This window comes from Molothrus aeneus, chromosome 1, assembly GCF_037042795.1.
Source record: "Molothrus aeneus isolate 106 chromosome 1, BPBGC_Maene_1.0, whole genome shotgun sequence".
Classification (NCBI taxonomy): Eukaryota; Metazoa; Chordata; class Aves; order Passeriformes; family Icteridae; genus Molothrus; species Molothrus aeneus.
In genome coordinates, this window is record NC_089646.1 from 105,422,350 (window position 1) to 105,444,374 (window position 22,025).

The following is a 22,025-nucleotide window of genomic DNA, read 5'->3' on the forward strand; positions in this document are numbered from 1 at the left end:
CTGGTTCATGAAGTCAAACACCAGCTGTTATTTCACTTCTTAAAGTTGAATAACAGCATGCATCAGATAGGGTTCACCTCTAAAAGCAGAGCTCAGATCTCTGTAGGCAAACTAATTATTTCCACCAACTTATCTGTCTGTCTAGTGTATCTGTTGTCTGCTCTGTTCATCTATCTTCTGCCCTTCTGATAACTGGTAAAGTATACTATTTGTCACAGATTTCTTTCCTCAACCCCTGCATGCTGAAAGCCTAAAGAGTCTACATGCATATATGCCTAGCATATCTGCACCAGCCTAAAATTTTGCATGGATTTAAAAGAGCATGGTTCAAGTCACAAAACCCACTTCATGTATTGACCTCACTACATTAAACAAAGGGGAGATGAGTTGTCTGCCTTAGGTATCAGCCTGAAAGTAGTACTGGTTATCTGTCCTGAACTTTGCTCACAGAGAGCTTAATTTTCTGCTTCTACTGTGAGTTACACACTGTATTCAAAGCCACGGAAAAGAGGGATGAAAACCACAGAAAAGAGGAATGAATTTTTTGAGCCTGTCTGAGAGAGCTTGCCTACAGCCAAAAGCAGATAAAATGTCCTTTAAAGAAACTATGACTCCTGCTTCTCAAACTTTATGTGCAGCAGGAGAGGGAAGAAAGTAGTCATAAATGAGACAATGGCATGTGAGATTAACTGCTCTGTGCTGGTGGATTTTTTTGGATAGGAATGAATCCCACTCTTAAATAATTCTGGGTTGAATCCTGTGAGGGCTTCTTAATAGTGCTTTGCCATAATGAGTTGCAGCCCTTACACAGTGCTGAAGCAGCCTATGAGGCCTTGACTGTGGAGCTGTTGCAGGTGGATATCCATGTAGACATTGGTCTGGAATAGAAGAATTTTATCAGGTAGAGAGTGAAAAATCTTCTTAATAATTCTTCTTGTTCCTCTCCCCAAAACATAGGATGTGGTTTTGGACTGAACAGAGCTGTAGGATTCTTTCTTCTTTTCTTGCAGTTTACTAGAAGAAAAGCCCTCAAATCTGAACCATGCATATGAAGGGAGTTAAGGAGAAGAATTCAGTTGCCCAAATATAAGCCTGTAATGTCTTTTTAGGTGGGGTGTCCCAGTAGTATTTCAGAATAATAAAGGTCACCTGTGAGGCTGGTGCTGTGCTACCATACCTGCTAGTCTGGTGCCTGGGATAACACAAGATTTCTGACGTGGTGTGAGCATATGTTTGGGGAGCTGATTCCCATTATAAAATTCATCAGCCTGGGTTATTGCAGACAAATTTGATTTAGTCTCTATGCTGCTGGGCATTTGTTCTGACATTAGGTGGAGTACTGAAACGACAGGACTAGAGTCAGTGGAGAGCTTTCAGTATGAGCATCCCAGCCCTTTTTTTGATGTGTGTATGGGGAGAGAGCAATATGAGGCTACTGAGTGCTGAGGCTCAAAATGCGGTCCCACCAATAAATACTCTTGGTTGCAGGAAGGATGAGACCTCATCATGACCATTTTCAGAGGCAGGGAGGGAAGCTTTACAGGTGTTAGTGAACCCAGCTGAAAAGTGTGACTTTACTTGGTCCCTCTCTCTGATGGCATTAGCAGAGTGTGTGATGCCACAGCAGGGCAGGGAGGGTGGGAAGCTGTCTCTGCAGTGCTGGTGGCTGCATTGTTCTGTCAGACTAGCCTGCTGGTCAGCCAGACCAGCCAGCCAGGTTGTTCCTCTCCATCAGGGAGTCAGAGCTACAGAATGAAACAAGAGATGGAAGACAGTTTAAATTAACTATTTCACTGACAGGGATGCTGTCATGGCATACCCTTTAAGTGTAACAAGAATCAAACTGTTTGGGAGACATTCAGAAGTGAGGTGCCCTGAGGGTTGCACCTCTCTGACCTTCCTGAGAAAGATGGTCAAGAAATATATCTTCTGGATGCAAGTTTACATCTCAAAACCCTAGGCACTCATTATTTTTAGGTCCTTATGCTAGCAAAAAAGAAAATCGAGGAAAATCAAAAGAAAAATTGTCTTCCCCTATTTCACTTTATAGTCATGCACTTTCACAGAAACTTTGTTTTGTGGAGAGGCAGAGGAACACACAGCTGGACTAACCCTTTTGAGCCAGAAGTTCTCTCTCTGCTGCCAAGGCTGCTTTCCCAAGTCATTAGATACTGCTAGTTAATTGGGGAAATAAATTTTTTCAGTAAGCTCTGCTGGACTGGGGGGATTGAAGGATGTAAGGACATGAGACTGATGCAACCAACCTTTCCAGTGCTAAGGGAAAATGGTGCAGTTTTGTGGTCTCAGGCCTTGATAGACTGTGGGTAAAGAGTTCTTTCAGGGGGGGATTACCTCCAGGGAAAGGTGAAATGTGTTTCTGTCATGAAATCTTTCCTTGTATAAAATAATTAAACAAGGTTCATTGGCCCATTTTCACGCTCCACTTCAAAGTCTTACTTTAGCTTTACATTAATATCTTTTATCTGTGCAAACTGAACGCATCAATGGCTTTTTTCTCTGACAGCCCACACTAGTGCCACACCTGGTGAATATTTCCAGCACTGAATAACGTATGCTATGCACCCATTTTTCTTTGCATTTAATGCTTGGCTAACAGTTGGCTACCAGAAAACAAATGCATGCCTGCACCCAAGGTCTCCTTCCTGTTGGCCCTTGAGTAAGCAAGCTCTGTATAAAAAGCAAAAGCAGGAACTGGTGAAAAAAGGAAACAGCAGAAGATTTAGAAGATTTCATTTAGGTGTGACTGGAATATTCTCTGTTCACAGGCTTGGAGGGGCAATGAGCAGGATGACTGGATTCCTCGCACCTATCAGGATCTGGAAGGTCTACCTTGCATTGTTATTCTCACCGGCAAAGACCCTCTGGGAGAGACTTTCCCCAGGTGCTGTTATTACTCTTTCAGTGTGGTTGCTTTCTAACATGTTTAGATAAGTTGGTTTTGATTCTATCTAGCTGTCTTTTCACAAAAGAAGCATATTTTTGCAGACTTCAGTTAGAACTTTTAAAGGTTTGAAAAGTATAGCTTGTGAAAAGTCATGTGTGGGTCAGTAAGTGTCTGTGCAAAGTATGAAGGAGCACACCTTATGTACTGAATATTTAAAAATAATTTTATATGTATGGGCAAATAAAATTGTTAATGAATTTTTAGTAACCAGTTAAAGATAGGGAGTGTTCTTCAAAGTCAGAGAAAACAAAACTTTTTTCATTTGAGTTGGCTTTCCTAGGTCGTTGAAATACTGTGACCTTCGACTAATTGACTCCAGCTACTTAACTCGTACTGCGTTAGAGCAAGAGGTGGGCCTGGCATGCTGCTACGTCTCCAAGGAGGCAATTCGAGGGCCTATTGTAGCTCTTGACCTCAGTGAGAAGGAGCAGGAGAAGGCAAATGGCAGCGAGAATGACTCTGACGAGCTGCTGATAGACTTGGACCGGCCCCAGAGCAACAGCAGTGCTGTCACTGGAACCTCAGGTCAGTTATCCTACTGTTGGTCTGGAAAACAAGTCTTTATTCCTGAGTCACTGGAATTTGGATGCAAACAGTGAGATGTTTTCTCAAATGTGGGTTGCTTAGCTGGATTCAGCTGCAGGCTAGACAATGAAATGTTAGTTGCAGATTCTTCACACAGTGAGCAATTTTCCTGTCTACTGCTAAAAGGAGACGGTGTTTCCATGGAAGGGATGGTGTGCCATAACCAAGCGTCCCTTGTGATTTTGATTTTTAAACTTGTATTTCACATTTGTTGCTAGCTTTGTTCAGTGGATCCTGAAAAGATCTTAAAAATCAGAGCAAAAAGGGCTAGCATAAAATTCTAGGAATAGAAAAACACTCTGTAACTCTGGGAATACCTATGGGTGAGGATGGATATCTGCCTCCTTGCCAAGACCAACAGAATGGTTGGGTCTTGTCCTACCTCTTCAGGCATCACCTCCCACCAAGCCTTCCGTTCTTTGCATTCTGCAGACACTTCTGGTTCCTTCCCTTTATTTCCCTATGAGTCTGAGGTATTAAGGCAGCTGAACTGGGTCTTTGCTGTGCACCAGGTCTTCCCATACACTAACTGAACCTGACAGGTAGGGAGGAGGAGGGGACATAGCCCAGTTCATGTCAAGTTGCAGTGAAATAAATGCTCTGTTCTTCATAGAAAGGAAGATACAATTGATCTGTGTATACAGTGGTTTGTTAAACTTGACTTTCAGAGCATTGTACCATCAAATTCCAAATCCTAGATGGGAAATGATAGATAGCATACAGAGATGAGAAGCGAGCACTTGGAGTCTGACCCCTGTTGCAGCAGGACATTTGCCTCCCCAGCCAAAGGGACAGACAGATATAAATGATTTCTTCTTACATGGTGAAACACTGACCTAAGCCACAGCAGCATTCACTGAACAGAAGTGTTTGTGCATTAGGATTGTCACATAGATCAAATGAATTCATGGATTTCTTTCATCAGTCAGTAACTTTTCATTGCTTGCTATTTGTTTTCCCAGGCTCCCTGGCTGACAACGGTGTGAGCTCCTCAAGTGCCACAGACAAGTCTCAGAAGCAGGCACCATCCCTGAACTTTCAGGCAGTGGCACACAGCTCAGTAGACGAGGGAGCTTACTCCAGCTTTACAGCCAGAGAGACCCTGAAACAAGAGTGTGACTCGCTGGGTAACCAGATGGCCAGCAGCACCACCCCCAAGCTCTCCTCGCTGTCATCAGTCTCCCAGACTTTCCAGTGGCCTGCCCAGTCAGCCAAGGACAGCAAGGCCCTCCGTGTGGCACTGCCGCGCATCGTCATCCTGTCCAAAGCTGCCTACTGCCTCCTGAGCTCGCAGAAAAATGGGAACTTGCCTTCCTCCTCTTCCCTCCTGCCTCACGCTGACGTGTCTTGGCTGAGCTCCCTGAGGCCTCTGCTGCACAAGGACATGAGCAGTGAGGAGCAGTCTCTGTACTACAGGCAGTGGACGACGGCCCGGCAGCACCACGCGGACTTCAGCAATCAGGCCGAGGCGTCTGGCACCAGGACTTTTCACCCCCGGAGGCTGCTTTTGACAGGGCCACCACAAGTAAGTTCCTCCTGCCTTTTCAGCAGTCTGAGGGGGGCCAAGTTTGCAGTGATGTGTTCTGAGGTCAAAAATCAAAGTCAAATTTTAAGGCTAAGTCGATGCTGAAAGTGGTAAGGAGAGGAAGGGTGATGCTTTATGTCATGTTTTAGCCTAGGTGAAACACATGTGGGTGGCACTGGGCATAACATTGTCAACAGGAGAGAAGCAGTTATCACTGCTGATCTCCCTGCATACCAAAGTGACACAGGCTGTGACCAGGTTGTGCTCAGAGAGCAATTTAGTAGAAGTGTTTTCAGTATAGTGGGCAATATTACATCTTGCAGTGTTTTCAGGCAGAGCTGAAAACAGAGCTTTGGGGTAAGCCCAGAGGCATTTATCTGAAATGTACCAAACTTCCACTGTAGTACTTTGGGTTGGCATTTAGACTTTTTCCATCTCTGGCTCAGGTTGGAAAGACTGGTTCATACTTGCAGTTCCTAAGGATTCTCTTCCGCATGCTGATCCGGTTGCTGGAAGTAGATGTGTATGATGAAGAAGAAATTAATGCCAGTAAGTATTTAGTAGGTATTCTTAAGATGTATTATAAAGAGCCTACCTGTGTATTAGTCAGCAAGGAAGTTTTTAGGCTCATTAAAAGACTATGAATTACACCTACTACATGTCCTCTCCATTGGTGTGTAGCTAGGCTCTAGGTGTCTGCATATATTTCAGTATACATTGATAAAAAAGTGAACTTTGTAATGGGCTTATCTGAGAACTATTAAATGTATTTTGGGTTGATACATTTGTGTAGCACTCAAACAAAAGTGAACACAAGGCTGTAAATGGGCGACATCTGTCCATGTTTTCTCTCTCCTTGCAGGTTTTTAAGTGCTGTCTGCTTTTAAGCAGACAGGACATTTAAGAACATTTTGTTCCTGGCTGAAACCTAACTATTATTTATGTTTATTTAGAAGTTATATACCCATTTTCAGTAAGATTGTCTCCTGTCTGCAGTTTGCAGGTTTTATGCTGAGGATAAAGGACAGCAGGATCCTCTTTGGATTTGTGCTCATTTGTCAGATCCCACAGATCCATTAACTGCCATGGCAGGACTTTGCCTTGAGAAGAGCAAAACCTTTTAAAAATTAGTCCTCTTCATGATGTTCTGGTACATAATTCTCATGACCATTAGACTGGCATCCTGAAAATGTAGTTGTTGTTGAACCTTTGAAAAGACTAATATTTCTGTTCATACAGTGTTATTAATGCAAAAAAAAAAAAAAAAGGAAAAAGATATTTTCCTTTGATTTGGAGCTTTGGGGCAGTACCTCAAAAACTTAGGATGAAATATCAAAATGCAGGAGATGTTCTGCACCATGCTGACTGGCCTGTTGAGATCATGGCAATGTATCACACCCCTGCGAGGAATGCATGGAACTCCAGCAGAAGGGCAGTTTGGGTTTGGTTGGGGTTTTTGGTTGTGGCTTTTTTGCTCCCACTACTTCTGTTGGAATGCTTCTCCAGAGCCCTCGTGTTCTCATTATTTTTAATACTACTTTATTCTCCACGCCATATATGTTTCTGTCCCATTTATATGCATTCTGTTTGGAACCAAAAAACATAATAATTTAAATTAAAATACTTTTTCTCTTCTTTGAGGTTTGTTTCTTTGGAGTGGTCAGGCAGCTATCTTACCTCCCCTTCAGCATTCACCTAGGTAGTCTGGATCTTCTTACAGGATTCTCACAAATGACAGGCTCTTTATTCTCCTAATCAGTTTGGTACTCTGGCCTGCACATCTATTTTCAATTTATCCTTCTGGTGCATGGGTGAGCAGAACTGAATGTTTAACCAATCCAGCCTACAACAGCTTATGTGTTTCCCTGCCCCCACTGAAAGCCCCATGATTGATGAAACCTGTGAATGGTCTTTTCCATTCTCCCTTTTCAGTGGCATTGATGCTAACTTAGCTGGTACTCCAGGTTTCTCAGCAACTCTGTCATTTCCAACCAAGGTGCTCCCAACCTGCTGCAGAAATGCTTATTATTAATCCTTCAATGTACATATGACTCACATTTTTCCTGTTAAATATCACCAAGTTACAGTTGTTACAGTTGTTGAGGCCATTGAATTCCGTTGCTGATCTTTGATTCCTTTTGCATGTTGACAATGACTTTTAGGAGTGTGCCACCAGCAAACTTAAACCAATTTTTTGTTTAAGCTGGTGAGATTAGTGAAAATATTAAACAGTGTGCCCCTCTATTGAACCTTTAACTTCATTGGTAATCTCACCTGCCTTTATGCTTGCAATGTTACATACTGCCATCTTCTATCTAGTCAACTCTTTCAATTTACAGACCATTCTCCATTTTCTTCAGCTGTATTAATAATTTGTCCTATAGTATCATACCAAGTACTTGAGTCTAGAAGGATAAGATTCATTGCATTTTCTTTGTTCAGAGAAATAGGGATTTCATGGCCATGAAATAATGAAAGTAACACAGGATTTCTTTAGTCAACCTATTTGCATTTTATCATATTTTTAATTTAATTCAACATCTTTAATTACTTCCTTCACCCTCTCCAAATTTTGAATATTACCCAGGTCAAAGTAATGGACTCAGAGCTCTTTAGATTACTGTCTCTTCTCTTGCAGCAGAGTAGGGTGAGCATGTGCTCATCCATATACCCAACCTTCATTTCACCTGAGTTCACTTTTCTAAAATCAGTAACCTCAGTTATACACCTATTTTCATGTGTTCTTCCATCTCATTTTAATCTGAATTGACTCATGTTCAAGCTGCATTCCAAAGCTGTTTTTTTAGGCCAGTGTTTTCTACCATTCCCATTGCTTAAACTTGATTTTCTACTTTAGACTTATCTCTGTTGGATCAGTACAGAAAAGTTTCATTTGATCCTTGTTGTAATAGAAGCGTTTCTTCTACTGCCTTTATCATGTACCACCAGCTACTAGCTCATAAATATACACAACCTCTCTTTCCTTGCTTTCATCCTTCTGCCTTTGGATACTTTTGCTTCTCATTTACCCAGTGCTCTTCATTCCATCACAGAGGGGCTCAAAACTACTACACCTGTGCCTTCTGCACAAATAGGACCATTCATCTGAGCATTTTAAGCTTAAACCAGAGTGAATTATACCTCAGCAGCATGAAAGATACCTAGGAGGCCTCTCCTCCTGCACACAGTTTCTAAGGAATTGCCATTTCTTTGGAATGGCTTTGTGTGGATTGTAATTTCACTGGTAGTATTTATGGTGTTCAGAGATGTTGCTCTGTGTGTGTGTGTGCCTGTGTGAGTTCCAATGCAACTGTAAAGCAGCAACCACCACATAGGCATCATTTAGTGAGTATCTGATTCTGCTTACCTGAAGTGTGTTGTTGCAGATCATACAGAAAACAGTGAAGTTACTCAGTCTAGCAATGACCACTGGCCAGACATTGAGATCTTCAGCAAAATATCTTTCGACCTGAGTGTACATGACCCTAAGTACAGAAATATAAGTCCTGTGTACACAGAGCAACTCTCAAGAGTGAAACAAGGTAAGTAACATGTAGACTTTTAAAGGAATACTTTCCTGCAGAGATTCAGTGTTTATTGGTTCATTTGAACACAAGTTCACAAGAACCTTTAATCTCCAGAATGAAATGGAAAAAAATAATTTATGTATTCTTCACAGTGCCAGGATCACAGTATCTGTTTTTTAACGCTCCTAAAATTTCAGGTATTTCTTTTCTTTGTGCACAGAAACAAGCAAAGAAACAAAATCAGAGGAACCTAAAAAAAGGGAGACCGTGTCCATGATGCTGACTAAATATGCAGCTTACAACACCTTCCATCACTGTGAGCAGTGCCATCAGTACATGGACATTAATCCTGCTGCACAGGTTGGTGTCAAGGTCTAAGGGTAAACTGCATCCTTGGTTTTTTATTGTGGTCTCTCCAGGCATACTGCTCTCATCTCAGGACTCATGCTTTCACCTTGCCTCAGATGGAATTGTTTAATTCTTCCATTCTCAGGGGAGATATTGAGCTACAGACCCAGGAGCATCAACTGTGTCTGCCACGTTCTGAATGAGCAGTTTTTCTCTGCAGCTGCCTCTGGCAAAGGGTGAATATTGTGATTAGTTTTCTGAAGCCAAAGCATTATTCAGCCTGTCCAGAGGGCTTGCAGTGTCTCATGGGAGAAGACTGTAAAGATTAAGAGAAATGCTTGTCTAACCTAAATGCCAGCCATCCGCACCTGTGATGGGAGAGGGCAAGACCTCCTTCTTCCTTGCCTTGTATGTAACTGTGCATCCTTCTCAGCAGTAGCTTATGAGTCACTGGACCGAAATGAACATTTTAATCTGTTTAGTTAAAAAACCCTTTCATTTCTAAAGCAAACAGTTATGCTCACAGAAGACTGGCAAGTAAGATTATTCCTGGTTAATAGCTCACACATTATTTCTTAACCAGCAGCAGCAATTTACCTGGAAGTTTCTTATCTCCATTCATTCATTCCTTGCTTGCTAATGTTTTCCAGCAGCTTGCTATTAAGATATGGCAGTGTAGACACCCTGACCTGGCAGTGCACAATGCCAGTTCCCTCAGAGCAGCACCAGCAGGTCTGATCTAAACCTCATGCTTCATTAAGTCCATTGACAGAAGCAAATGCTCCCCAAGGACATCTGTTGTTCCCTCCACTTATCTTTGTGCATGTGGTTAAACATAACTAGTACTAATAACTATAAACACCTACTTCTATGTGTCACTGTGAGCTGTGTATATAGAATTAAGATAATTAAGCTCAGGGAAATTATACTTGCAAAGGGGAGTCACTGGATAGCAAACATTATGAAGAGAGAGGGATTCTTAAATGCTTTAACAAAACCTAAATAAAGTTGCTTTCATTTTCCATCTTAGGCTAATTATTTCAATTTTTAGCAAAATATTATGGAAAGCTCATTGGTAAGAGTAATTGATTTGACTTTGTAGTAAGACAGATGCTTTTGTAGGATGACATCTATCATCTGTGTAGGCATTTGTATACACTTATATGGTTCAGTGCAATGCTGGGCAAACTTAAGCTCACCCAAATTCTTCATAGCCTTGTTAATGGTGCGGTCTGCTTTGGTCACACTACTACTTAGGAGAGTATTGCCACAGGAAAAATACTATACTGACACCAATACAGTAGTGCTCCTGCTGAGGTGTCTGAATGATGGTGCATGCTGCTGTGGAGGCACCCCCACATACTGCACTGCTCTTTGAACCTTCTGGGTAAATTGATTTGGACAGTTTTTTTCCTAGTATGTATGCATGTTTATGTATGTGTGTGTATCTGTATATTTGACTTCTGTTTGTAAATAATGAGAAATAATTCCTAGCTGAAATGGACTTCAGAAGAGTCCTGTTTGGCCAAAGACCATTACTGGTACAGAAAGCTGATTCCTTTAATAGCAAGGCCTCAATAATGTACGTTATTGTGAGGAACATGATTACTGAAAGAGTGGTTTGGATGTTCTTCTGTGATGGCTTCCAGTACTGTGACTGTAAGAACTCCTCCTCCTTGTTACTCCTTCTGTGTTACCTGCTGGAAACCTCTTTTTGCTGCTTGTTGGTCTTCAGGTGTCTGACTCCACTCTGCATGCATTCACGTTTTCATCCTCGATGCTGGGAGAAGAGGTTCAGCTGCATTTTATAATCCCCAAGTCCAAAGAGAACCATTTTGTCTTCAGCAAGCAGGGAAAACATCTTGAAAGCATGCGACTCCCACTCGTTTCTGACAAGGTGCGTTTGTGTGCTGCTCTCACCCATCTGCTGCACGCAGGCAGCTTGGTATACATATGCAAATTAATGGGAGGAGGTTTTTTCTGTTGTCTTTTTGTTTTGAAGTCCTTTGTGTAAATCTTTCCTGAGTGCCCTTAGAATGGGTTTTTTGAGGGCAAACATCCTTTTTTCTGTTCCCAGTGTCCAATTCATGTGTTGCAATAATCAGTGATGTTAAAATGTGGTGTAAAAAATAAACAAATGGAAGTCCCTACCAGGAATAACCTGCTTTTTCACCCTAATGTTGCCAAAATACCTTGTGTTCCAGCAGAATTTGAATGCAGTCAAGAGTCCTATCTTCACCCCATCGAGTGGACGTCATGAGCATGGACTCTTGAACCTCTACCATGCCATGGAAGGCATCAGCCACCTGCACCTCCTGGTAGTCAAGGAGTATGAAATGCCACTTTACCGAAAATACTGGCCCAACCACATCATGCTTGTCCTGCCAGGCATGTTCAACAACGCTGGAGTTGGTAAGAGACACCGTAAATGCATTGCTGTGAAGGTACCAAGATCTGCATTGGACAGTGTGGATCATGCTGTTGCAGGAAACCATGCAGCAGCTCCTCACATACCTGCTGTGATAACAGCAGCAATGTCTGTGCAAAAATGCAGAAGAACTGCTGTCAGGGGCATGGAATATATGTTTGCATGGATCACTGCCTTTTCAGCTTAAAGTCTGATGTTTTGTGGGCCATATTCACTCATTTTACTCAATCTTGCTGTGTAAATTCTAGATGTTTAACACATATTCAAATTGCAATGTTTTAGTTAGCAGAAGGTAAATATTAACTGCAGCTGAACACTGGGGGCTTGAACTTTGGAATTTGTTTTCATGGATGCTGAGTTTATTTTGCAAGAAGTTTTAAGTAGCTTCAGTTTTAGAATCTTAGCCCTTTCTTGGTTCAAATTACTTCGTTAATGCCCAGAGAACTGTGTTCTGCAGAGCATCTTAAAGCATCCAGTCTTCTTGGAGTCTGCCTTGTGGATTTAATCACACTGAAAAAGGGACATACAGATTTCTTTTCAAACTAAGGTGATATGAGCACTAAGTTCAGAAAGGGTAATGACTGCAGATGTTTGTGTTACCTTTCTCTGGAAAGAGTGATAAAGTCTAATAAAGATGTCTGTATATCTTCTTTATGGTATTTCCTCAGGTGCTGCCAGGTTTCTTATTAAGGAACTTTCCTACCACAATCTGGAACTGGAACGAAACCGCTTGGAGGAGCTGGGAGTGAAGCGCCAGTGCGTGTGGCCCTTCATCGTGGTCATGGACGACTCCTGCGTCCTGTGGAACATGCACAGCCCCCATGAGCAGTCCAGGTTGGTGCCCACCCACGCTGGCTCCTTGCACTGCTCCAGCACTGCCAGCAGCACTTCTGTGACCAAGGTCCAACATCTGGCAGGGATGCCAGCATCAGAGCAGTAGGAAGGCCGAATGTTTGTTTTGTTGGCCACCAACATTCAGTTCAACACCTGCTGTTGAACACTTCCACATGAATGTGCCCTTACATCTGTGTCAGTACCTCCAACAGACCCCTGCTTGTGTTTGTTCTTTGCCTAGAGCCACTCTTCTTTCTAGCAACTGTTTGAGGGATTTTTCAATATGTTACTTTCTTTTGATTCAATTTATGTTTCTCAGAGCAAACAGTTTATTTGTGGAACTTAGAAGGCATTAAGCTCTTGACCTTCTCAGTGCTTACACTGTCCAGTGCAGAGAAAATAGCATTCCAAAATTTATGTGTAACATGACTTCTTTTCCCTTCTTAAATTGCTGTGTAAGAACTTTGCTGAAAGGCTCATTTTCTGATTGGTTGCCCTGATGAGGTGAAATTAGTTGCCTGTTGCTAAAAAGTCTTCATTTATGTATATATTTTTACAGCATCTGGAGTAAACATTCTCAGTTGTCAATCGAATTTTTTGGCCCTTTTTATACACACACATGTATATATTTGCAGGGTATGTAATACAAAAATAATAAAATATGTTTGTATGTTGTGTATGATGATGTTTTGCAGCCAGTCCCTGGAGCCTGGGAGTTTCAGCAAGAATGTGTCTTTGAAAAGTGTCCTCCAACACATTGAAGCCACCCCCAAAATTGTTCATTATGCAATACTGGGTGTTCAGAAATGGAACAGCAAGCTGAACACCAGGAAATCAAAGGCTCCGTTCTCCAGGTGCCATGTGCGTGATTTTATACTGCTCAACATAGACCTGACCCAGAATGTGCAATATGACCTAAACAGGTAGGCAGCATCTCTGTGGAAAAATAGCATCTTGGCTTGATAAGAACCTTGTCACAATGTTTCTGAATGCTCTTGAGATAAACAGAAAGATCCTACCTTAGGTAATGAAATGAGTGCACAATCACAAAAATAAAACACAATGTGATAAATGTTTCATCTGAATGAGTAAGGCATCAAAATGAAACTGCTATAAGCCAAGAAAACCTGGGGAAGACAGACCAAGGGCAAGGAAGGGCTTCAGAGGACTGAAAAAATGAGGAAAGAAGAAACTTGAGGAAAAAAAAATAGTTGGTTGTACCCAAAGTCCAGGAAAGGAGCCCAAATGGCCTCAGTTACAGGAAGAATGGGGAGTTTCCAGAGTGCCTAGAGGGAGGGATTCTTGTATTTCTTTCAGAGATAGCTGTCCTCCCTGCTGTCACTTGAGTTTGCAAAAAAACCAGATGAAAACATTTCTACTATTTCCTTCCTCCCCACCCCTGCGCTCACCTAACTTCATCCTAAAGCATTTGCAATAAAGCAGCCATATCATGGGCCTTTATTGCTAGGTCTCAGCACAGATTGAAGAAATACACAATTCTTCTTCTCCCCAGACAAGTGAGTTCCAAATAAACCCCGTCTCTGCTGGCCATAAATGGCCCTGGGGCTTTTCACCTTGGGTTCCTGCTGCTGTTTTCAGGGATCCTGTGTGTTTCAATGAGGAATTGTAGCCTGTCAGAGCAAGCTGGTGTCACTTTCAGAGCTCTTGATTTCACATTCTGTGTCAGGTTGAATCATGAGGTGGGTGTCAGTCCATAGAAATGAACAACATCATGAATAGTGGAGGACTAGGGTTACTTCCCAGCAGCTTTTTCTCCCATAGCCAAGTATTTGTTAAAGCCATATTTTTCCCCTTGATTCCAGTTTATGGAGAAATATATCATATGGAACTGGTTTGTTCAGAGGTGGAGGTTGGTCACTGCAGAGCTTCTGCCAAGTCCAAAAAAAAACCCCAAACATAAAAATAATTTCAAAAAAAGAAGTAAAGGGTGGGGAGGAAATGACTGATGCCAGTGTGTGACGAGCATGAGTGCAATCCAGATTGGGTGTGGGGAAGAAGCACACAGGCACACTGAAAAGTGAAGACTAGTTTGGGTTTAGGGTGACCAGCAGCTGCTTTCCTTGACCAGGAGCTCATTGAAGGAATGAGTCTTTGGAACTCTGCAGAAAATTTGTGGCACCATATCAGATGATCTCCAAAAATCTCTGCTGAGCCCACAGTGGTGCATTTTAGCAGGGGGTTTGTGAATGTTTGTGCACAGCAGCCACACAGCTGCTTTAGTGATCTTGTGTTTAATGTCCAGGTACTTCTGTGAAGATGTGGATTTTAATCTGAGGACCAACAGCAGTGGCCTCCTCATCTGCCGCTTCAACAACTTCAGTGTCATGAAGAAACACATTCAGGTTGGAGGACAAAAGGACTTTGTTGTTAAGCCAAAAATCATGGTAAGTCTGGTATACTTAAGTGGTAAAATCAGGACCTGTTTTCCCTAGAAATAATGAATTCTTTAGTTCCTTAGTCTTTAATTCTTTAGTCTTTAGTTCTTTAGATTTATTTTGTGCTTATTTGACATCTGACATTTATGGCTTAATCCATGGTTGGGCTGCTGCATCAAAAATAGAAAACGAGAAACATTTTGCTATTTATAAATCACTAAACAAATCCTCCTAATCTATTAGAAGTTGGACAGAGATTGGGAAGAGTTTGGTGTAGTTTTTCAGTGGTATCTCTGATAGATGAAGATTTTGCAGACTGATCCAAAGCAAGCAAGTTGTACCAGATTCAGTTTTAAAAATTCAGCACAGCTACAAGTTTTTGGTGTTTGCTGATTTGTGATGAGTTTCAGTCCTTGCACTTCCTAACAAAAAGAGGGCTGAAGAAAGGCTCTGAAAACTACAACCTTCTGAAATCCCCCCACGAAATCCAAGTATTTTTAAAAATATATAAAATATTTTACACAGAGTATGTTACACCTGTGCCTATGGAGATGTATTTCAAAGGATTGTCTTTAATCTAGGAATCTTACAGTTTGTGTTCCTGGTGGTTTTCAACACATCCCACACCATCTTCCTTTTAAAAAGACACCTCCTGTACTTCACAATTTAACTGACTAAACTCTGCCTTTAAGTATTTTTGGGTTTAAGTATTTTTTAAGATCATTTTGTGATTTTCCTTTTCTTGTGGTTGCAGTGGAATCTGTAGTAACAGACTGGCCTATGAGAAAACTCCACAGAAAACACTTTTTATGGATGACTCCTCACACGGAGTATGTAATATCATGTAATGCCCACAAGTAAGGCAGGATGAAGGCCACTGTGACAGTTGGAACTCCACATTTTATGTCTCTTCTTTAGGCAAGCAGATATTCACAGAAGTACATAGCAATCACAGAACGAGCAATTAATTTATTTCTGTGCTTTGGTGCTATGTTAAAATCGAGTGGGGAGTTTTGATCCTTTTGTTCCTTTTCTCTCTCTTCCTGTTCTGTCATGCCAGTCCCTTCACCAGTTAGAGGAACTCCAGCAGATCAAATACACAGAGTAGGTGGGTTAAAAGGGTTCCCCTTGGTTTCACTGCAGGTCTCAGACAGCGTGGCACCAATAATGCCTCTTCAGTACGTCTGTGCCCCAGACAGCGAGCACACATTGTTGGCAGCCCCGTCTCAGTTCCTCCTGGAGAAATTCCTTCAACATGCAACCTACAAACTCTTCCCCAAGGCCATCCACAACTTCAAGAACCCAGTACTGGCTATCGACTGCTACCTGAACATCGGGCTGGAGGTACAAGAGATATGCAGGGATGATGGGGACAAGGAAATGCAAACCTTTACTTCAGTATCTCTGTTGTGTTGAAATGCCCTTCCTCAGCTTCAAGGGTAACATTGGAAGACTTTGGTCTGAAACAGATTCTGCTGCTGGAAGTAAAGGACCAATCCACTGGAGAAGCTGGTGGTGAAGCCTCCAGCTGGCTGGTGTGGGTAGAGACCAGAGGTCTGTGATGGATTAATGTGACTGCTGGGCTGTGCCAGGTCCTGCGCTTGGGTCCAACAACGCCATGCAGTGCTACAGGCTTGGGGAAGAGTGGCTGGGAAACTGCACAAAGGAGGAGGATCTGGGGGTGCTGGTTGACAGCAGCTGAATGTGAGCCAGGGTGTGCCCAGGTGGCCAAGAAGGCCAATGGCATCCTGGCCTGTGTCAGCAACAGTGTGGCCAGCAGGACCAAGGAGGGGATCATTCCCTTGTACTGGGCACTGGGGAGGCCACACTTCAAATCCTGTGTTCAGGTTTGGGCCCCTTAGTTCAGGAAGAACATTGAGGTGCTAGAGTATGTATGTCCAGAGAAGGGCAGGGAAGATGGTGAAGGGTCTGGAGCACAAGTCTGATGAGCAGCAGCTGAGGGGGCTGGGGGTGTTTAGCCTGGAGAAAAGGAGGCTCACCTTATCACTCTCTGGGTTAACAGTTGGAGTCAGTGATCTTAGATCTCATGGACCCATGATAACAGTGGGATCTCAATGAGTGTAACCTAAACAATTCCATAATTTGCAAAGGAACTGGGCGTGTCTATCTGAAATAATATTTCATACAAAGCAAAAACCCAAAAGTGATGCCATTCTTGACAAAACCTGATGTTCATCCTTTGATGCTTCTCTTTTTATCAGCCTGGGTTTCAAGGAAATCAGATTTTTGCAAATACGTTCTAGATGTCTGTAGGTGGGGAGTTCAGAATTTTTGAATCCAGTGGTCAGCTTGAACTGGGTCTGGAGCAGGGTCAATGTCTAACAAGACATTTGTCTGTTGTTCAGAAAAATTTTATGGAGGTCAGTGGTAAGATAGAGGAGGGACCCTTTGTTATGGAACAGCCATCACAGCACTGAGACACAAGAGTGCTTGGAACCACAAGCACCAGGATTTCCCCTACTTATGGAATCACTTTTTTTGATAAACGTATCCTTATTAGAATAACCTGTATAATCTATACAGTTATTATAAGCACGTAATTTGTAGAGGAAAAAAAATCAAACTGAATTAGAGAGCCCTGAAATAACGTGTTGCAGACTTGGTGACCAAATTTGAATCTAGAGGCTTGTTCTGTGTGTTACTTCTTTGGAAAGTTTGCTCAGTACTGCAATCTTGTTCAATTGGATTTTTATCAGAGCACCAGCTGACTTGCCTGTTATCACTAAGTTATATTCCATTCCATATAAGTCATCCTTAGACATTTCTGAGACAGAAAGCATTTCTTTCCCCCTTGTGTTTCAGGTGGCCATATGCTACATTAGCTCTCGCCCCCACTCAGTCAATGTCAACTGTGAAGGGGTGTTCTTCAGTGGACTTCTGCTCTATCTCTGCGACTCCTTCGTCGGTGCAGACCTCCTCAAGCGGTTCAGGTTTCTCAAAGGTAATCTCACTTCTCTGCTGGGCATCCTGGCTGCCTCTCTCCAACTAATAATAGCATGGATGAAAAGGGAAAGGCAGAGGAATAAACAGCTTGATTAAATAGCTCCATTATTTTCACAGTTTGTTTTGGCACTGTTTTCAAAAGAAATAGATGGAGTGGTTTTTGAGGGGTGTATGAAACTTCGGTTACTGTTGGCAGATAATTGAACCTTAGGTAAACGTTGATAAATGACATTCTTTAAGTTATTTTAAAGGGACATCAGCAAGGATTTTGGAAATCAGGCAATGAATTGTGCAGTCAGCAACTTGAGAGTTGTGAGCACAGATATTAGTGATGAGGACGGGAAATTCTGTTCTGGCAATCAGTCTATAATGGCAGTAAATCTTCAGTTCTGTAAATAAGGAAGGCTGTTAGCTGATGGATGATTTGGTTTGCCTCACCAGAACTTGATAAATCTCATAAAAATCTTTATTTTTGTCTTAATGCTGGCAATTAGCAAATTGCCAGAGGAATTCAGTAATGCTGAAGTGTGTTGCAGTTGTGGTGGCACAGCTGAGCCATTTCCCTCTCTTGCTGACTGAGGATGGTCCATGTGCAGGGTTACCATAGGGATGACCCTCAGCCAATTCCAAGAACCACATTTTGAAGTGTGCTCCTCTGCCCTCTTGGGCCCTGCAGGGCAGAGACAGAGGAAGAAGGCACAAAGACATGCTGGGGATGGTCCTGAAGGTGTCCAGTTCTCCTGCTTATTAAATGATCATGTATAACACCAGGTGGAACGAAGTTTGTAAATTTGTTAAACCACAGAAGAAATTACAGACTAAGAGTGCTTTACCTAGGGCAGCTCTCATACTTAAGGAAGTCAGCGGATTTTCTTAAGTCAGTTGTGAGACTGGTTTGGCTTCGTAGAATTTCATTGTTGACCTTCTACAAACCCAAATGTCCTATGAAATAAACAGAAAAGTAGGCTTTATTATTTGGGCTTAATTATCAGTAGTAATTTAAAGATCTAGTTAATGTTCTTACTGCTGCAGTTGATGATATTAACACTGCTGTCAGACAGTGACATCCTGTGATCCAAAGCACATCCCACACCATCCTTGCATCTCCGTGTCTGTGCCTTCGTGCAAATGGACACATTCAGATGGATTGAGTCTGGTGATATCACTAATTGGTGATAGACTTTTCTAATACTACTTTTTTTGCCCCCTAGCAGCAGAGATTTCTCTAAAATATCTTAGGAAAATCAGTGAAGGAAATGAGTTGTTATTGTACCTCCAGAATCTAACATGCTTTTCAATTGAAGGTGCCACCCTGTGTGTCATATGCCAAGACAGGAGCTCGCTACGGCAGACAATAGTCCGCTTGGAGCTGGAGGATGAGTGGCAGTTCCGACTTCGGGATGAGTTTCAAACTGCAAACAGTAGTGATGACGAACCACTCTATTTCCTTACGGGACGCCACATATAAGCTTCTCTGAGACACCGCTAACAAAAGAAAAAAAAGAACTTTTTTTTTTAAAAAAGTACAATCACTGTGGAGCAAAGTGCAACCAATATTTATCTTGACTGCTCTAAAGGATTCCCCACATTCTGAAGTAGCTTTATTCTTTGGGGTAAAATTACCACATCGGTTATGATCTAAAGGATCCTGGATTCCAGTTATTCTCACATCATTCACAACCACCGACACCAACCAAGCTGTAGGATCTGGGAAGAGGATGTTGTTTTGTCAAAGAAGAATCCTTTTTATATTCAGCTGAATTAGGGGAAGAAGCTGCTCTCCTCTTGCAGCTGTAAGCTTGAATGTGTTACATGAAACGCACCCTAGCACGTGAAATTTATCAAAGATAAGTGGAGGAGAGCCCACCGTGTCTCTTCAGCTCTGTGCTGTGGTACAGGAATACTCAGGGGTTTGAAACTACAATATAAAGTAGATATTTGTATTATGAGGAATAGTCTTGTTCTCTGTGCAGTGTTAGTTTAAAATTTGTAATTGTGTACGTATTGAAACTGTCTTTGGCAAAATTTCCACAGGTGTTCGAAGTTTACTACTTAAACCTGAACAAATGGGCAAACGCATGGCAGGCACTGTGCACCCTTAGCAATGGTATTTTGCCCCAGCAGGCACCCCCTCCTCAGCTCCAGGGCCCAAAGCAAAAGGCTTCTCAGAGCTGCTCTCTCTTCAGTTACAGGCCAGAGTAACTTCCCAGCAAATCATCCTCAGTTTCTCACTCTCCTCAGAGCTTTGGAAACTTGCAGTCCATCCCTCTTTGTGTATGGAAATGCATCCCCCTGTTCGTCCGGTGCCTTTGTGGTGGACAGACTGCCTGCAACTCCCTCTCCGTTTCCTTTACACTCAACTCCAGTCGGCTGCAGAGCGGAGCTCAGGTCTGAGTTGTACCCTGTATGAAGCAACACACCAAGAAATGTGCAGGAGAGTAACAATGCCTGAGCTGGACCCAAGAGAAACAGAAAGTATTCCACAGTAGCTCCAAGGCCGGGAGCAGAGGAGAAATCCCAGGGAGCTGGGACTGCTCAGGAGGGACTCTCCAGAAGCAGAGATGTGTGATCACATCACCTGAAACCATCATCCACGTACCTCTGTAAACACTGGCTCTGCAGCAGTCACACACTGTTGTATTTCCAGCTGCAATACTGCTCCTTGTGAAGGTGATCCAGAATTAGCTCGATGCCGCAGCATTTGGCTCTCAGAGGTGTATGTAGCAGGGCTCTGTTCCCCTCACACTCAGCAGATGTTATCTCACTGAGGCTTGCACACACACCTCCCAACAATCGTCTTTCTGCACATCGTGACCCCCTCTATCAATAAGAAAAATGCAGAATGTTCTTAAAGGCTATTCAGGAATATGAATTTACTCCCCAAAAAAGCAATGAAATTAATGCATCTTTATACCTGACTTGCAGTCATTGCAGAAGGACCTGCCAAAGCTGCATTTTTTTTTAAGGCATAGTGTTAATTAAGCAACTTTTTTTATCTTGTGAAGAGATGTTTACAGATGAATAAACATAATATATTTGACAGAGGCCAAAGTAAAATGGTTTGCATATGTCTGTGTTGATGTAGCATTATTTCTGATGCTGTAAATTTAGGAAATTTCACATGAACAACCCCTTTCAGTAAATCTATTTTTACTTTCCTTCAGATAGAACCTGCCTTACCTATTTTAACACTGGGAAGATGTAGGAATATACAAGATCATTCTTGCAGCGTTTGCTACATGCCTGAATGTATTCCAGTAGCTCTGGTTTTGCCAGAGGGCTTAAGGCCAGCCCCCAGTCTTAGCGTGGTGTAGAAAAGTGTCAGGTATTACATGTTCAAAAATGGTTTCCTTTTTGTTCGTGTGTTTGATGTTTGCACTAAGTTCTTAAAACTCCAGATGCTGAGACTACCAGGAGGATCTAGCCCACTGGTGGAGCAGAGCAAAATCGTCCTGAGGGCTGAGAGTGCATTTAGAAAATCAGTGTATTTGCCTGCCTTTACCAGCTGATAGTAAACCCATTTCCTTAGTGCTGTCCCCTATGGAAGCAAGGAGTTTTGGTAACGCTGTGGCCAGAGTGCACAACACCAGCCCCAACAGCATAAGCCTGTCCTATGAACACTTTAAATTGGCTGCCTGTGAATTCCTGGCAAGGAGACCCTTGGTTGACAGGCACATGATTGCTATTCCATTTTGGTTTTAAGCCTTGCCATTAAGGCCATTCTTATGAATGTATGAAAATTGGCCAGCGTTATATTTTACCTGTAGATGTTCTTGTCTATTCACAGGTTAAAACTGAATGTAAACTAAGATTTAAAGAATCATATGCAGATGCTTTTTGCTTAACTTATGTAATTGCTTTTTGTGACTTTTGGAAGAGGGTTAAAAACGTTGCTTTCCTAGTGTAAAGTTTTCTTAACCAAAAACTTGGTGAATCTAGCTTCACTAGTCAGTCTACCTCATGTTACTGTTTATGAACTGAAACTGTCTGAAGTTGTGGCTATGGTATGTTTATAATGTGCTTTCATTAAATTTGAATATATTAAGTTACCATTTCAGACTGCCTCTCTCTTAATGGGTCCTGCTCTTTCTTTCTGAGCCCACCACAGAGGATTGCTTCTAGAGTTCCTGTGCACCTGCACCACTTTTCTGACAAAGCTCTTTACAGGCTGCTCACAGTCCCCAGGAAAATTACACATGGCAGCTTGGAAACAAACAGCCTCTGCAGCCCAGAATCCAGCACTGTTCTGCTACTCCAGCTTTAAGTACTCTTGAGTATTGTTTGGGATGTGGTGCCAGGTCTTTGCTTTAGCTCTAGACCAAGGCTAAGGACAGCACACCATGAACAAGTACATCCTGACTGCACACAGGTTCCAAAATGGAAACAAATGCTAAGTTTAACCTTAGCTAAATCTTTCCCATATTCCATTAGGGCTTTAAACTGTTACTCAGGA

At 42.3% G+C, this 22,025-nt stretch overlaps 1 protein-coding gene across 1 annotated transcript in view; it reads left to right on the plus strand.

The window, feature by feature from the left end:
* The window catches only part of GREB1L (GREB1 like retinoic acid receptor coactivator), a 131,469-nt gene extending 109,845 nt beyond the window's left edge, over nucleotides 1–21,624 (plus strand). Inside the window, exons 22-35 of the mRNA XM_066562337.1 lie at nucleotides 2,787–2,902; nucleotides 3,246–3,490; nucleotides 4,513–5,075; nucleotides 5,522–5,624; nucleotides 8,462–8,617; nucleotides 8,823–8,962; nucleotides 10,686–10,847; nucleotides 11,158–11,362; nucleotides 12,047–12,212; nucleotides 12,908–13,135; nucleotides 14,476–14,617; nucleotides 15,752–15,952; nucleotides 17,432–17,570; nucleotides 18,877–21,624. Coding sequence (XP_066418434.1) covers nucleotides 2,787–2,902; nucleotides 3,246–3,490; nucleotides 4,513–5,075; nucleotides 5,522–5,624; nucleotides 8,462–8,617; nucleotides 8,823–8,962; nucleotides 10,686–10,847; nucleotides 11,158–11,362; nucleotides 12,047–12,212; nucleotides 12,908–13,135; nucleotides 14,476–14,617; nucleotides 15,752–15,952; nucleotides 17,432–17,570; nucleotides 18,877–19,040 — 2,730 coding nt within the window. The 3' untranslated portion in view covers nucleotides 19,041–21,624. The remainder of the gene's footprint in view (nucleotides 1–2,786; nucleotides 2,903–3,245; nucleotides 3,491–4,512; nucleotides 5,076–5,521; nucleotides 5,625–8,461; nucleotides 8,618–8,822; nucleotides 8,963–10,685; nucleotides 10,848–11,157; nucleotides 11,363–12,046; nucleotides 12,213–12,907; nucleotides 13,136–14,475; nucleotides 14,618–15,751; nucleotides 15,953–17,431; nucleotides 17,571–18,876) is intronic.
* The last annotated feature ends 401 nt before the right edge of the window (nucleotides 21,625–22,025 follow it).